This window comes from Uloborus diversus, chromosome 2, assembly GCF_026930045.1.
Source record: "Uloborus diversus isolate 005 chromosome 2, Udiv.v.3.1, whole genome shotgun sequence".
In the NCBI taxonomy this organism is placed as follows: Eukaryota; Metazoa; Arthropoda; class Arachnida; order Araneae; family Uloboridae; genus Uloborus; species Uloborus diversus.
In genome coordinates, this window is record NC_072732.1 from 218,922,216 (window position 1) to 218,938,027 (window position 15,812).

The following is a 15,812-nucleotide window of genomic DNA, read 5'->3' on the forward strand; positions in this document are numbered from 1 at the left end:
AATTTAAAATCCCTTGTTTTACGATTGGTTTTCGGTTAGTAAAATTATTCAACCTCCCAATTTCATGAACATATAACTGTTCTCTACCGGTAATTTCTGAAACAACAACTAGGTATACACACATTTTAAGAAATGTTATTTTTCCTTTAAAACAAACATATGAATCTCAAACTGCTTTATAAAATGTAATTTTCTTTCAAATAAATAGTTTTACCGGTGATCACACGTCTTTCTTTGGCTCTAATTAGTTTTACAACGATTTTAAATAGGAAAAACAACTTTGGACCAAAGTAACCCAAGTGCAAGGGTAACATTGTCACAAAAACAATTAAAATGGATCAAAATGCTTTAACCCCTTCAGACCTGGTGTCCGGTATATCGGACATACACTTTAAACAGCTGCTAATCATTTAATAATTGATTTAATTAGTTGATTTTTTTTGAAGTTGACTCTTTACATTCTACTTATTATAATCTGTGAAATAATTTTTCGTTTTGGGATTGACAACACTGACATATAAGGATTGAGAGATAGAGAGTGGCTCATTTTTCCAACTATGGATTTTCATCTGAAAAACGAGGTTTTTTCCTGTTTTTTTTTTTAATATATAATTTTTAGTTAATCGTTTCAAACGCTTATATCTTATGTTTTATAATTGTTTGTAGAACATTTTATAATGAAGTTTGTTCGGTATTTTATCGTTTTTGTATATGAAATATTGATTTCAAAAATATAAGTCCGGAATATTGGACGTGCCATAACTCTTTCAATTTTTCTCCTACAAACTCAAAATTTTGTCTATAAGATACCCTTTACCATAGTACACTGTGTACCAAATATCAACATTTTTTGTCCCATATTTCATAATTCCGACTGAAGGTGTTAAAACAAAGTGCTCAGTATTAAAAAATTAAATTAAGAAAACTGTAGATGAGTTAAAACTTTTCCACTATTTGCAAATATGGATAGTTGAAAAATTATCGTGAAAAGATGAGAAAAGTTCCAAAATGTGGGCCAAAGTAGCCCGAGTTTACGGGCCGGTAATATGTGTCCTGGTTTCGAAAATACGTCTTTTTGAATTCGGATCCATCATTTGTGCTTTGCTTCTTGATTGTGCTGAAAAGATTTAACCAATATCTGATCAAAATAAGAAATAACAACGTCAAAAAGAGCAAATTGCAAATTACTGCATACACTTTCGGCGTTACAAAGAACGCCTTTTTCTGCAAAAGAAATGAGCTTATAGCTGAAAAGACACCCGACAAACGCCAAAAGACAGATAAGCTAACAGCTTAAAAAATAAAAAGATTCAGCTTTTTGTGTTCTTACGGATCACGGTTATTGAAATTATCTTTTTTCTTTTAGCTTTGTGGTTTAATCTGTGTCCAACTGAATTCTTTCTTTCTTTCTCTTGTGTCGTGCTTATGAGAAAGCTCTTGCTAATTATTTGCATACCTATTGGTTCATCATTTTCTCATTGGGTGTTTGGTTAATCCGCCATTTATATTTTTTAAACTGTTTGCCTCTGTCTCTTGACTTTTGTCGGATGTTCATTCATAAGCTCATTTCTTTTGCATTGAAAAATGCGTTTCTTGTGACGGCGAAACACATGTCTGCAGTAATCTGCTTTTTGACGTTGTTATTTCTTATTTTAATTTTCAGCACAATGCACGCTTCCGTGAATTGTATTATTATTTGTTTTGAGGTGGCGATTGCATGACTATTTTTTAACTGACTTTTTTTTGAGCAATCACGATTGCTTATTGCTTTCATTTGACTGTTTTTGGCGTTCCTATGATTTTATTTTCCCACCGCCACCATCCGCAGCATCACCGTCGACCGGCTCCTCACGATGCTGCTCCTATAGCGAAAACCGTCTCCAGGTTTCGTCAATATCCTACACTTACACGCATACATACACGCACCTACACACATATACAAACAATGCACAAACACATACATACACAAACACACATGCAGAAACACATACACATATACACCTACACACTCACATACACACAGCTACCCACACACTCATGCCTGCACACAGACACAAACACATATGCCTACACACATACACATACCCCCCCCCCCACAAACACCTACACACACATACACATACCCCCCCCCCACAAACACCTACACACATACACACAACTACCCACACACACATGCCTGCACACAGACAGAAACACACATGCCTACACACATACACATACCCCCTACACACAAACACACACGCCTACATATACACACACCCTCGTGATTGCGAAAAACATAATTTGAATTCAAGACGACAAAATTCAAATTAATTTTTTTTTTCATTTAGTCACCCTTTGACCGTAGGCAGTTACTACTTTTCCCCTTTATAAGAATAGTTCTTTCAAGAAAATAATTTTTGTTGGGGAATGGGGGACAAAGTGAAATTACTGTTCTCACTGTCACGTATCTGGTAATAGTTTAACCATGTTGTGCCTCATGTAGTCTATTTCAGTCAGGAAAAGGTATCTCTGTAGCTCAAAGCCTATGATAATTCAAGCAATTTTCGAAAATTGATACTCATATTGTAATATTTTGTTAGGAGTCAAAATTTATTCTTGTTATTATGAAATGATAAGTTCTTGTTATTAACATTTTAAATGTTATTTGATACCTACTAATATTCGGTGCAGTACTTATTTAGTTAATATTACTCTTCTTTTTATTTTAAATATTTTGTACAATTAATCAAGTGCATGCAAAGTGGAAGGGACAAAGGGAAATAGTTCCAGGGTTCGTACGCTCCGTCAAAACTCCTCCAATACTCCTTCATTTAGGAAATGTTTTTGAAGGGCACTTCAAACTCCTTCAGTTTGGCTTTAACTCCTTCAAAACTCTTTCTTTTTTAGTTCAAGACGACATAATCTTCCTCTATGACAGTAACTTAAAATACTTCGATCTACAACTAACTTTGTCTCAAGGACAATTGTTTAAGGGCAATTTTAATGTAGTAATTTCGTATATTTATTTTTTTCATAAATATGTGATTTACAAATTGATCATTGTTGTTCAGAAAAGTTGAAGGTGAAAATTTTATTGGAAGACTAAGACATTTCATAAGTGAATTAAAACATGCTTAAATGGTGCTTGGCTATTTTTATTACGTTTTATGATTATTGTTTTCCACCGCACTGTCAGCAGCAAAAGTCAGGTTGCCTAATTATTATTTTAAAAATTTAAAAATACGTAAGTAGATGTACTATTTTAATTGATTTTGTTAAAAAAGCAATTGTTTAGTAAATCGCAGTTATGATATTGTTTAAAGGGTCATCTACACGTGATGTCATGCCTTGAGGACGAGACGGGTTCATGAAATTGTGACAAGGGAAGAGAGAGAGAGTGACAAAATGTGACATCAAAGTTATTGCAACAGTATGCTTATAAAAAATATGACCCGTGATAAGAGGAGGAGTTAGGTGAAGTGTGAACCTTGTAATAAAAGGGGAAGGGGGTCAAATGTGTTGAAAAAAAGTGTGATATCATTTAATGACAGCCCGTTAGTACTCCTTCAAAATTTCCTTTTACTCCTTCAAAACTCCTTCATTTTATTTCTGAAATTGAGTACGAACCCTGAGTTAATTTCGTTTAGTTATTCAATCGTTCATTAAATCGCTTGCGTAATCAATTACTTATTTCATTCCTTCATTTACTAATTCACTTATTTATTCATTCTACAATTTTTTTTTTATTCTTTCACCATTTTATTAATTGATTTATTTTTTCTCATATATTGATTAAATATTTTATTCATATACTCGCTCCATTATCTGTTCATTTTTTCATTCATCTTTTTATTTACTCATCCATTTGGTCAAAAGTATTTTAAATTCTGAAATAGAAGCCATTTTGTGAGAGAAGTATTTTACTTTCCCCTTTACCCCATTGAAAAGTACCCCCCCCCCTTTTTTTTTGAAGGTGCAAATTTACTGCCAAAAAAATAAATAAATAAATAACGTTCAATTGAAAGTTTTATTATGAAACATATTGTTTCTGTTTATGTAACGTAATTTTTAAAGCAAATTTCCAAAATTGTTCATTTTGAAAAAAGTAACTACATCGTAAGTACGGCATAAATTCTCATTATTATATGTGCGTGCTTGTTTTAAACTTCTATGCTTTACTTAAGTTCGTTTTACTTTACTCAGCAAGTTGGCAATAATGAAATAATCCTTCAAAGAAATGCAACAACAAATATTCACAACAAATAATTTATTTTCTCTCCTTTATAATACAAATTGCTTCTTTCAGCGTCATTCTGTCCGTGCGCTCATGTAAAACAGCACAAAATAAAAACGTTAAAAAAGAGGAAGAAATTCGGACGGCCCTTAGATGTTCTGTACAAGTTGTCGCTGAAGCAGCCAAATTTATCCACATGTAGAAAATACTAATCGATTAAAAAAAAAATGCTTCGATATGGCCACAGCGAACAGGACCGAATCCGAGAGATATGCTGGTATTAGAACATCACATTGAAGACGCTGCTTTCAGTTCAGTTCTTAGTTCTGATCACGAGATGTGTTGGATGAGCCTCGTGGTGAATAATGCCTTTAATTATGAGGAAAATGTTGGCAACGACTCGTTGGTGTCTCAACAGTAAAGTTCATTGCATGTCGTCGTTGAAATAGGAAGTTAACATGTGTCCCAGTGTTTAAAGGTTTCCAAAAACAGCATGTTTCGGGGTCTTCTTTTCTGGAAATTCAGTGAATATTTACCTGGAAAAGAAAATACCTTTTTTTAGAAAATACCCGCAACTGCATACCTCTAAGCAGAAATTTTTAATGAAACTTTCTCTTTTACCTTGCTTGTTAACAGTTGATAGTCTTTCGACCATATGTGATACTAGTCATTATTTATTGTATCTCACTTAAAATCAATTAGTTTTAGAGAGTTTCTTCCTTACTTCTGCGAATTTTTATCATAGGAATTATGTAACTTTCAGTTTGAAAGGTCTTGGTAAATTTTTGATGCATTCAAATTGTAAGTTTAAACACATTTTTAACTAAAAATACAGTATTGAAACTAGTTTAAATTTTTATTTTAATAAAAATAGGAAAACTTACATTTCACCATGACCAGTCATTTCCTCCATAACTGGAGACTCCACCGAAACCTCCTTTGCTGTTTCCACTTCCATATCCTCCTCCTCCGCCACTGCTTCCACCATATCCTGAACTCTTTCCACCTCCGCCACTTGATCCTCCATATCCACCACCAAGACCTCCTTTGCCACCGCTGCTTCCGCCTCCATAGCCACCTTTACCGCTGCTGCTTCCACCATATCCACCACTGCTTCCACCACCATATCCGCCACCGAGACCTCCCTTTCCTCCACTGCTTCCGCCACCATAACCTCCACCAAGTCCTCCACCGTAACCTCCGCCGCCTCCGCTGCTACCTCCATATCCTCCGAGGCTCAAAGCTGAGGAGTAATCTTCACCACCGCTGCTTCCACCGTATCCGCCATCTCCTCCGCTGCTTCCTCCATATCCTCCTCCGATAGCACCGCCATATCCTCCATCACCACCTGCCGATTTTCCTCCTCCTCCACCGCCAATGTTACTGATGCTCAAGCCCAAAAGAGTTATGCCTCCACTGTTTCCTCCATATCCACCACCACCTCCACTGCTTCCTCCGTATCCACCAGCTCCTCCACTGCTACCTCCGTAACCTCCAGCTCCTCCACTGCTACCTCCATAACCTCCAGCTCCTCCACTGCTACCTCCGTAACCTCCAGCTCCTCCACTGCTACCTCCGTATCCACCAGATCCTCCACTGCTACCTCCGTAACCTCCAGCTCCACCACTGCTGCCACCATACCCTCCGGAGCCACCTCCCAAAGTGATAATACTTATTCCACCACTGCTTTTTCCTCCTCCATATCCTCCGGATGAACCTCCTCCGTAGCCACCAGCAGATCCGCCACCATATCCTCCAGCAGATCCTCCTCCAAGGCCATATCCAGAATCTCCACCACTCTTTCCACCTCCATAACCTCCTCCAGTGCTTCCCCCATATCCGCCATCGCCTCCACCACTGCTCTTTCCGCCTCCATAACCTCCCCCAATGCTTCCACCATATCCGCCATCTCCACCACCGCTGCTCTTTCCTCCACCGTATCCGCCACCGAGGTCAAGAGAAGCTCCTCCATAAGCACCACCACCACCCGAGGATCCTCCGTATCCGCCACCCAAAGAAGCACCACCGTAATCTCCACCAGCAGATCCTCCTCCGTAGCCTCCGCCGATATCACCACCGTATCCACCAGAGGAGCCACCACCATATCCACCTCCACCGGATGATCCACCATATCCTCCACTGGATCCTCCTCCATATCCACCTCCGCCACCACTATTTTTGCCGCCGCCACCTAGGGAGACAGGAATGGCCAATAGAATGGTGGTTCCTTTAGCTCCACCACCTGCACCGCCTCCATAACCACCTCCAGCTGCCTCTCCGTATCCTCCTCCACCACCACCTCCGTATCCACCTCCACTTCCACCACCGTATCCACCGCCACCACCGTTTCCACCGCCGTACCCTCCTCCTCCACCGCCGCCGCCATATCCTGTAGCAGCTGCAACCAAGTCAGTGGCACTGATGATTGTTTTCTTTTTCTCCACTTTACCGCATGTTGCTGTGAGGATAAGACAACTGAGCACCCACAACTGAAAAGCAATGCATTTTAAAAATTAATGATCATACCTATGAATTGCACAGATAGAAAATACTGACCACGTCTCGCTACGATGTACATAGCATAAGCTATGCCAATAAAAAGTTCAAACAAGATTAATGAACGGAAAGTCCTAAATTAATTAATGTATAGTCTGCCCACGGATGTTAGAGAATTGGTAAACGTCCTATCAAGACGAATCTATCTGATTAAAGGGGGCGGGAGTAAAAATTTGATGCACGAGCTCGATAATTTCAATGTGACTTTGCTTAACTTAGAGGTTAACATATATCTGCAAAGCTAGCATCTTAAAGAAATAATATATACGTCCATTCCCGCCTGTGAACCGCATGTATGCCTTTCCATCTCATCGGTGGTCAGACTGTATGCTTATGTACTAGCTGACTCGTGTGAAGCATTCGCACTTGACAGCGCTAATTAAAAAATCAGATTTCTTTCAATAGCAACAGTCAGAATGTAAATAGTTTGTTTTTTACATATGGCGGTAAAAAATAAACTAAAATAAGGCCGTAGTTTTGTAGTTTTATGAAGTATTACATGAGCACAAAAAAACTTGTGCAATATTATTCATGATGCTGCTATTTATCGTACTAAGATAAACGTTTTCTTTTCTCATTTTAATGCAAAAGTACGACTGCGGTTCAAAATATTGCAGTAAGTTTAGAGATCTATTCTCATAAATTTGGATCAAGATCATCCCGGAAGAAAAAAAAAATCATTAAAAAAGGACAAACCTACGGAGCTATAACCACTTGAGCCACACGGACTCCCACACGTGGGGCGCTATACATTAAATAAATGTTTAATGGGGGGACAGAATAAAACGATTTTATTTATTTATTTTTCACTGAAAGCGGTGAAAAAAAATCTTTAAAATGATGCCTTACATATGAAGTTAGATGAATTACTGACGAAGTTATGGCGTTGCCAAAAAAAAAAAAAAAAAAACTTAGAGAAATAATAATGTGTGAGGGTAGATGGGTGGTAGGTGGGTATGTAATTATTCACTTGCTAACAAAGTTCATTTGAAAAAAACATTTGATTTTTTTTTTTTTTTTAATTTTCCACTTAAAATTCAGGGACAGAGTGTTAATCCAAGTCCTCCAATGAAACATCAAAACAAGCTGCAAGTGTTGTAATGTTTATGAGATAAAAATAAACACGAGGAAAAGAAAATAACTGTGCCAGAGCTTCCCCATTACGTGAGTGACGTATTAATAATTATCGGTAAGGCTCTCGCTTTGCCCGGCGGGTGACAATTACCCACCCCTTTCTCTCACCCAGCGCTTAAAACAGAACAGGATTAATTGCTCGCACAGGGAAACAACTATCGGCATTCAGGAAGTGAGGATATTGGCAACCTCACACCTCAATGAAGCTGTTTGTATGGCTAACAACGAACTTCGTCTGGCCCCCGGGCGTGATAAAAATAAATTCTATGTTTGTGAGCAATTACCTTCTCTGCTAATTGCCTTGTTTCGCCCAATGAGTGACCGAAAAGACGTTGACATCCACTGGCCATTGGTCGAGCTTAACCTCAATCTGCAGAAGGTCGTGTATTTTTTAATTTTGTTTCTGATCCGAACGATTGTTTCCTTTTCATTGAGGTGATTGTTTTAATGGATGGAAAATCCGAATGTTGCATTATTGCTAAGTATTCTTGTAAATGGAGCATCTTCTGCGTTAATTTTATTCGCTTATGTATTTAGACATTTTTTCTTTCATTGATCTGAGGATGAAAGGGTTACTGGCTATCCGCTTAAATCTTAACCACTGCTGCTTACAACATTTACTTGTTGATAACGAATAAATACCACTGTGTTTGAAAATTGAAAGAATGAATGGGGTGGTTTCCTTCAATCAAAAGTACAACTTTTAGTCATTGAAATGGATAGAATGAGCAAAAAAAATTGCATGGACCCGCAAAATACTTTCATTTTCCCCAACAGGTCTTTTTTTTAATTAATTTTTTAAAATGTTCGATTTTTCAAACAAGGCGTGGTCTTTAGGACGTCACAAATGATGCAATTTGGCGCATCATTCTACTACGTTTCCACGTTATGATAATCAAGCAGCGAATCAAAATTGGTTGTTATCAACCATATCGTTGCAAATACACGTGAGTAAAGAAGCGAATTAAATACTTTGTTTTGTGAATGGCAACATTGAATGGCATTTTATCATTTGTGATGTCACACGACAGAAGTGTAAACAATGGAAGTGCAACGATTTAAGCAATTTTTAAAAACTATTAAACTTAAATAAATTATTTAAAAAATGGTCAGATCCTATGTTTTTAAGCATGCTCTTTGAAAAAAAAAATGCTTTTAAAATTTTGGGAAAAAACCCCATTACCAGCATTTTGATGCGCAAAAATTACAAATTATTTGCAATTTTTGTGCATTAAAACGTTGGTAATTCATTCATTTAATTGACTTGTTGGTTCGCACCCAGAAGATCGGAGGTAGTCATTGATGCCTTTCCCTTAGGAAAGAAGAAACTTTTTCTTTGGATTTCTTTTCCCGCTATGATTTCTGTAGGATGCATACCACTTTTTATTATGGCACACGAAATACGAAAATATTGTGCAGTTTAAAATATAATATAAATAAACGCATTGTGGTTTGGCTACGAAAATTCTTGCAATTTCTTATTTTTTCAAATTACAGTTTCCGAGCATTGCTAGGTTTTAAATTTGTACCTTTGAATCAGGTTAACGTGATTCACATAATTGCTATTACTATACCGGAGAGTAGAAAAACGTTTGGCAGGTGCATAATACAACGGATGGGACTTGCGCTCTTTTTAACACTGGTAAATAAGTTTTTTTTTTTTTTTTTTTGAATTATGTTCACATGGCTCTATGTGGAATAGGATTCTATATACAATGCACTAACAAACGGAAAATGGCAATTTTTGGACAAGCGTTCGTCTGGCTCAGAGGTACAGATATTTCTCTTCGGTTCTAAAAGTTCGTAACGTTACGAATACCAAAAGGATAAGAGACTACCTAGGTTGATCTTATTGAATCAATCTCCTGTGATGGTCAAGTGTTCTCTTAAACCTTCTACTAATGCAAGCACCAGCTATTTCCAGAAAACTATTACTAACACCGACACCGTACTGAAGCAATATATTTTTCTAATTTTTAACCTTAAGGAAAAATATAGCTAAATGGGGGAGGGGGGAGAGAAGATTGAATTAGATAAATCCATCAATAGTCACATGTTGTTTGGAGTATGTTAATAGGTTTAATTTTGGTGGGACATATATTGTTTCATTTTTCTGCTTGATTCAAAATGGAGCATATGAAGTTTAAGTGATAGTTAACACTCTTAAAGTCTGAATTGAAAAAAAAAAAAAAAAATGCTGTATTCACGTACTTTATGGTTAAAAAAGCCCTTTCATATCGAGTAAAGATTTTGAGTTCGGATGTTCGGAAACATGATGTACCAGTCACTTCGAAGGGTGAGTGATTTTTGCGTAAGCGATCTCGAGGATCAAAACCTTCTCACACCGAAAAACTAGTTCATTGTAATCCCGATGAACGTGTCTGAAATATTTTTGAAGTTTCGTTTTACATTCTTTCCGCATAAAAGTAAGCTTTTTAGGGTGAAGATATTTATGACTAAGTAATAAAAATTCATTAATTGATAACGCGAAATAAGCATTTTCTTGTAAGAACATTTCATACAACAAAGTTTTTGGAGTGATTAAAATTCGAACCAGTAGGTTTTCTAAGTGGTACTATATTAAACACGTTTATTTTACCTACCACTTTTCTTCTTTTTTTAATTTAGTACAGTTATTGAATAGTCTAATTCTAGACGGTTTCAATTGCAGTTTTACATACAGCCCAGAGGAAGTTCCAAATTTGTTTCATAGGAGAACTGCTTATTCGATGCGTTTTACTGGTTCTTTCTCTATACTTTAATCTTCAGCCTATGCCATCCATAGAGTTTTAAAACGCACGTAAGATTTTTAATGTTCCTTTTAATTTTGCTGTTTTTACTTTATTTTTATGTTGTTATTTTTATGTCTTAAATCTTAACTAATTATTCTTGGCACTTAGATTTACTTTTTATTGCAACTAAGCCAAAAAAAGTTTAACTTTAAACAAGTTTAACTTTAAATTTCAGCAATGTGAGATATGTCTCAACTAACGCAACCGTGATTGGCGCAGTTAATTTAATCAGTTTTATGTTCCTGTGGAATTTGGTTTTTTGATTTTTTTGTTGCTATTTATGTCTGCGTCCTTTCACAAAAATTGAGAAGACAAAGCCATTAGGATTCGATCAAGTTAAGGTAAATTTGGTATGGTAAAAGTTGGTGCCCCTCTTACAAGAAAATCTGCACATTTTCATAGTAGTGGTTTTCAAAAAGGGTAAGGAAGAAATTTAGCCTATTTTGATGCTCCTAAAGGTGCCCAAGTCCACGAAACTGCCGGACCGCATGCTAATCAGGTTCCGGATAAAGCAATTGGCAGACACGACAAATTGAAGTCTATGAGTATTATTTTTAATTCAAAAGACCTGGTAATTTAGACCTCAAAATTACCTGGACAAAAAAAAACTCTTTGCTGATATTACAAATCACTTTGAATTGTTTCCTGCTAAACTCAGGTGCATATATTGCAAGGAAATAGTCCAGTAACGTACTTGACAACTTTTTGTCAAATTTGACCAGAAAAAATCAGTTTAAACGTATTATGTACGAAAAATTAAAAGAAATCACGCGCGCTTTATAATATGGAAAAAAATGACTCAATAATTAATTTCTTCCACTTCTCTTCAACTTTGAAATAGGAGACAATTTTGAAAGAACTTTTTTTGCATTTACATAGGAAAGCATAAAACTATATATTTGAAGCATAGAACATAACTATTTTAACAATATTTTCACTGATTTTCTAGATTTAATGCCTTTGAAATTATATGTAAATGCGCTTCAGGATCAATAATTACTTTTCCAATCTATAAATTTAATTCTATAATAATGTATGTGTGCATATAGGTGACAAAATATATTTTTTAGAAATACGTATGAAAATTTCGTTACATTTTAGAGGCATCTTTGTTAAATTTTAAAAGCATCTCAAAATTTCTTACATTTAAACATTACGAAAGTTATATTTAATTCCAAATGAATATATTTTTAAATTAAATTATGAATCACATACAAATATGTAGTTTTACAAACAATATATTTTTTGTATCATTGACTTTTGAACTAGTAATTTACTTTCTTTAATTTTTTCGAATTTTAACATAAGGAAATAATTCTGCATGAGTCAAAATCCAAATCAAGTTTTAGACTAATGAATCCCAGCACGTTTAAAAGAAAAAAGTCTAAACTCTCAGTAAATCTTGATGTTGCAGTACACATTATTTATAAAAATATTATCATAAAAACAGAATTCCAATTAAGTTTCAAGTAAAAATTTACAAATATAAACAAATAAAATTTATCAAATAGAATCACAATAAATCTTAATATAATCATATAAAATTTAAATTTATATATTTAACATCAAACTCAATTTTTCAACCTCTTTATCGTCATTTGTGAAGCAATATAATCATGTTATAATTCGTGATGAAATTTCAAAATTATGAATCACAATATATGTGATAAAATCACAATAAAAGTCTACTTTTTTTCTCATACGTGAAAACAAAAACAACTCTATTTAAATTTAATGCATAATGTATTAATCATAATAAGATACGAAAGTTCTGATTTGGATGTTCCGACACTAAATTAGCAGTTAAGCAAAATATCCAACGGTCAAGCTAAATATTGTTCTTCATAAAATTTCGGTTATGTTTTCAGCGCTTTCTACACATCAGCATGATATAAAAAATAAATATTCCTTTCTAAGGATTTTAAAGATAGTTCTCCAAGGAATACATTTTAACATAAAATTTTCGAATAATGCATTAGACATGCACAAAACAAAAAGAACTGATACAAGGGGGATCTATAGAAGTGATTGAAAAGGGACGGAAGTGAGCTTGTCAAATTGATAATGATATGCTTAGTCAGAGTAAATGATCAAAGAGTTATGTTGGAAAGTTAAGATACAGTTAAAGCATAAAAGGCGTGTGGCTGCAGAATTCATAAAGAGATCTTAAGTAGTTTTTTTTGCTCATGGGAACTTTTTTTTTTATCACAGTCGTTGTTAAATATCAAACAGTATCTGTAAAAACAACAGTTATGACGTAAATGAATTTCACTGCAGTAAACATAAAGGTTTTTCAACATTGCATGCTAATTAGGTAAAAAAGGAACCGCTGAAAATTTATGGAGTTATATTTAAAGATCGAACAGTTGTTTCATGAAAAGTAATCCTTAAATTGTAACTTGATCTTCTAAAAGCATCACATTGCGTTCCGTTTTTTTCTCGTAGAGAGTTTGCTCACATAAAGTATTCTTTTTTGCCCAGTAATTATTTAAAAAAAAAAGACTTCTTACAAGTGGGAAATATAGGTGGATATTAAAATTTCAAAGAGTGAAGAAATGAAGCTACTCCACTGAAAATCAAACCGCCTGAATGAAAGTATTGTTCCAGAAATGAAATTATTCCTTGGAATACAAGAACAATATTTTCTACGATGAGATAGTTTGTTAATAATGAAATTTAAAGGACACGTTATTTCTTGTGTAGGGTAAAAAAAAGGTCATTAGTTTATTTTGTAGGGTTGTTTGATGAGTGATTATTTCTAAAGCGAGAAAGACGTTAATTAATACTTAGTCCAACTATTTAGTGTTTACTTCAATTTATACTAAAAGCTCGGATAGTCAAGAAATCTAATCTTGCAGTCAGTCTGAATTGCCGTTAAAGGGTATAAAGCCAAAAGCAGTTCCATAATTTTGCGGGACATCTATGGTACTCCTCGGAACATTGGCATTCCCCTGAATGCAACATTGTAATATTATCTTACGTGAAACATGTATCCAATGAAAACGATCCGTTTCGGTTATCAGGCTTGCAAATCGAAAATCCTCGAGTGTGAAACGATTCCGAAAGCAGAAGTAAATTTTCACGTGGTCTTGCGAGCAAACCGAAGTGAAGAGAATAATCCCAGAACTTACCTTTAAGGAAGCCATATTGTTGAGAGCTCGGAGGACAGATGAATTGTGATTGTGCCTGGACGAGCGCGGTCCTTTTATATATAGGACAATCGCTGGACATCAGAATGTCCCGGTTTCGGCCAATCCGCCAATTGAAGATGAGAGTCCGATTTTTTTTGCTCATTCTCTTTTTTTTCAACCGATTGGAGGGAGAATCGAAAACCAGTTGCTTTCTTCCCGCGTTTTACCTTCGCTTGTTCTCATAACCGGGTTAATTGCGCAGACGATGCCATTTTCGCTCGCGATGAATTGATGCCACATGCCGACAGAGAAAATAAAAGAAAAAAATTACGATTTCGTTTGTGTAATGTTGCGAGAGAGAGAGTGTTCTTTTTCACTCCCCCCCCCCTCCAAGTGAAAGGAAGATCTGATTTGTTTTTTAATTTTGTTTGTTTTGGAGAGAGCGGCTTTTTTGGGGTCAATAACAATTCCTTTCCTTTTCAAGGGGGGTTTTCGTGCGCACTCAAAATAGTGGTAATTCACGATGCATTAGCGGGAAAGCGAACGCTTCTTTCGAGTTCGGTCACGATCCGTTTCAAAAGGAACCAGTAACACCTCATAAATGTGATGAAAGAAGGAGCTAATATTAGAAAAACGGTGGTTTACAAAACTCTTTGAAATATATGCCCCTGTTTTAATTCAAATTCGTTCTCGTAATCGAGAACTCGCTGTCTAAAAAGAAACTTTTCATTGATATCATCTTGTTTGTTTATTCCTCATTCCCGTTAATTTATTTTCGCAAAAGAAAATATTCGTCGTTTCCAGGTTGTGAAACTCAACTTTGACCAAACTCAAATGCTGCCATTAACATAAACGCGAAGTCTGTTCGAAATTCGGGGAGCTTACAATTAGTGATGTTCCGGATATCCGTATCCGTTTCCGTGGATATCCGAGGAAAAATAAAGATCTGTATCCGTATCCGTATCTTTTTTGACGGATCTTAAGCGGATATTTTCTATTCTAAAATTTTTTAAATATTTGAATAAATGACTCTTAAATTCCGTTTAAATTAGGTTTTATTCCCTGTTTAAATTATAAGGTATCATTTCAGAAGTCAACGGCCCTCTGAGACATATGTTTTTTCTGAATTTTTAGTTTAATATTAGTTTTTGTTATTGATATGAGGTTTCTGTTTTTCTTCATTTTGGTTTTTCCCGGCATCCTTCAAAAAAAGTGAGACAAAAGTCTCTATTTACTGTTTGTAAAGGTGCTCCCTGCTCTGTTATTTCGTCGGCCGGAGTAATTTGGGTGGAATGGGTCAGCGCTGCATTTATGTTGAAATAAAATGCGAAAAATTATTTCTAGCCTATCCAGTAGCAGCTTTACATCCTTGCTCCTGTATCCTACATCTGCCTAGCAAGATAGAAATATTTTTTCACATTCTATTTAAGCATTAATGCTGCGCTGACCCGTTCCTACCAACTCTCCATCAATTTTAACGGAGATTTCTTCAAAGAGTAAATCATTGTCTTTATTATATTTTCGCCGTAGATGACATTTTTTGAAGAAACAGTGTTATTACAGTGACGGTAATACCTTCCGTAATAAATTTTACACTTGGATATTTGAATTTGGCAAAAACATTTTGAGATCCGTATCCGCGGATCTTGACACTAATGATCCGTATCCGTATCCGCGGATCTACTTTTTTAACGATCCGGCACATCACTACTTACAATATTCCGTTAATAATAATTTTTTTCCCCTCACTTGTAACTGCATTTTTAACTCCATGTTAGTCCGTCCTTTACATCGAGAAAAAGAAATATTCTAGACAAATCAAAACTTGTGCACTGGGGTAACTTTGGTTTTTTCGGGTTACTTTAGTGTCCACCAAATGAAAAGAGATTGTGTACAGTATTAGACACGAGAGAGTGGTTATCACTTTTTCGTTTCAAGGGCCTTTCCAATGAAGCATTCACTGGCTTGACTTAATCATCACTG

General features: G+C 35.5%; 1 protein-coding gene across 1 annotated transcript; it reads right to left on the bottom strand.

Annotated features, from left to right (window-relative positions):
- Positions 1-4,303: 4,303 nt before the first annotated feature.
- On the bottom strand, positions 4,304-13,844 carry LOC129217695 (uncharacterized). Its single transcript, XM_054852030.1, has 3 exons — positions 13,830-13,844; positions 5,101-6,705; positions 4,304-4,752 (listed from the first exon to the last, which is right to left on the bottom strand). The coding sequence occupies exons 1-2, from the start codon at positions 13,842-13,844 to the stop codon at positions 5,104-5,106; spliced, it is 1,617 nt and encodes a 538-aa protein (XP_054708005.1). The 3' UTR covers positions 4,304-4,752; positions 5,101-5,103.
- Between the last annotated feature and the right edge of the window lie 1,968 nt (positions 13,845-15,812).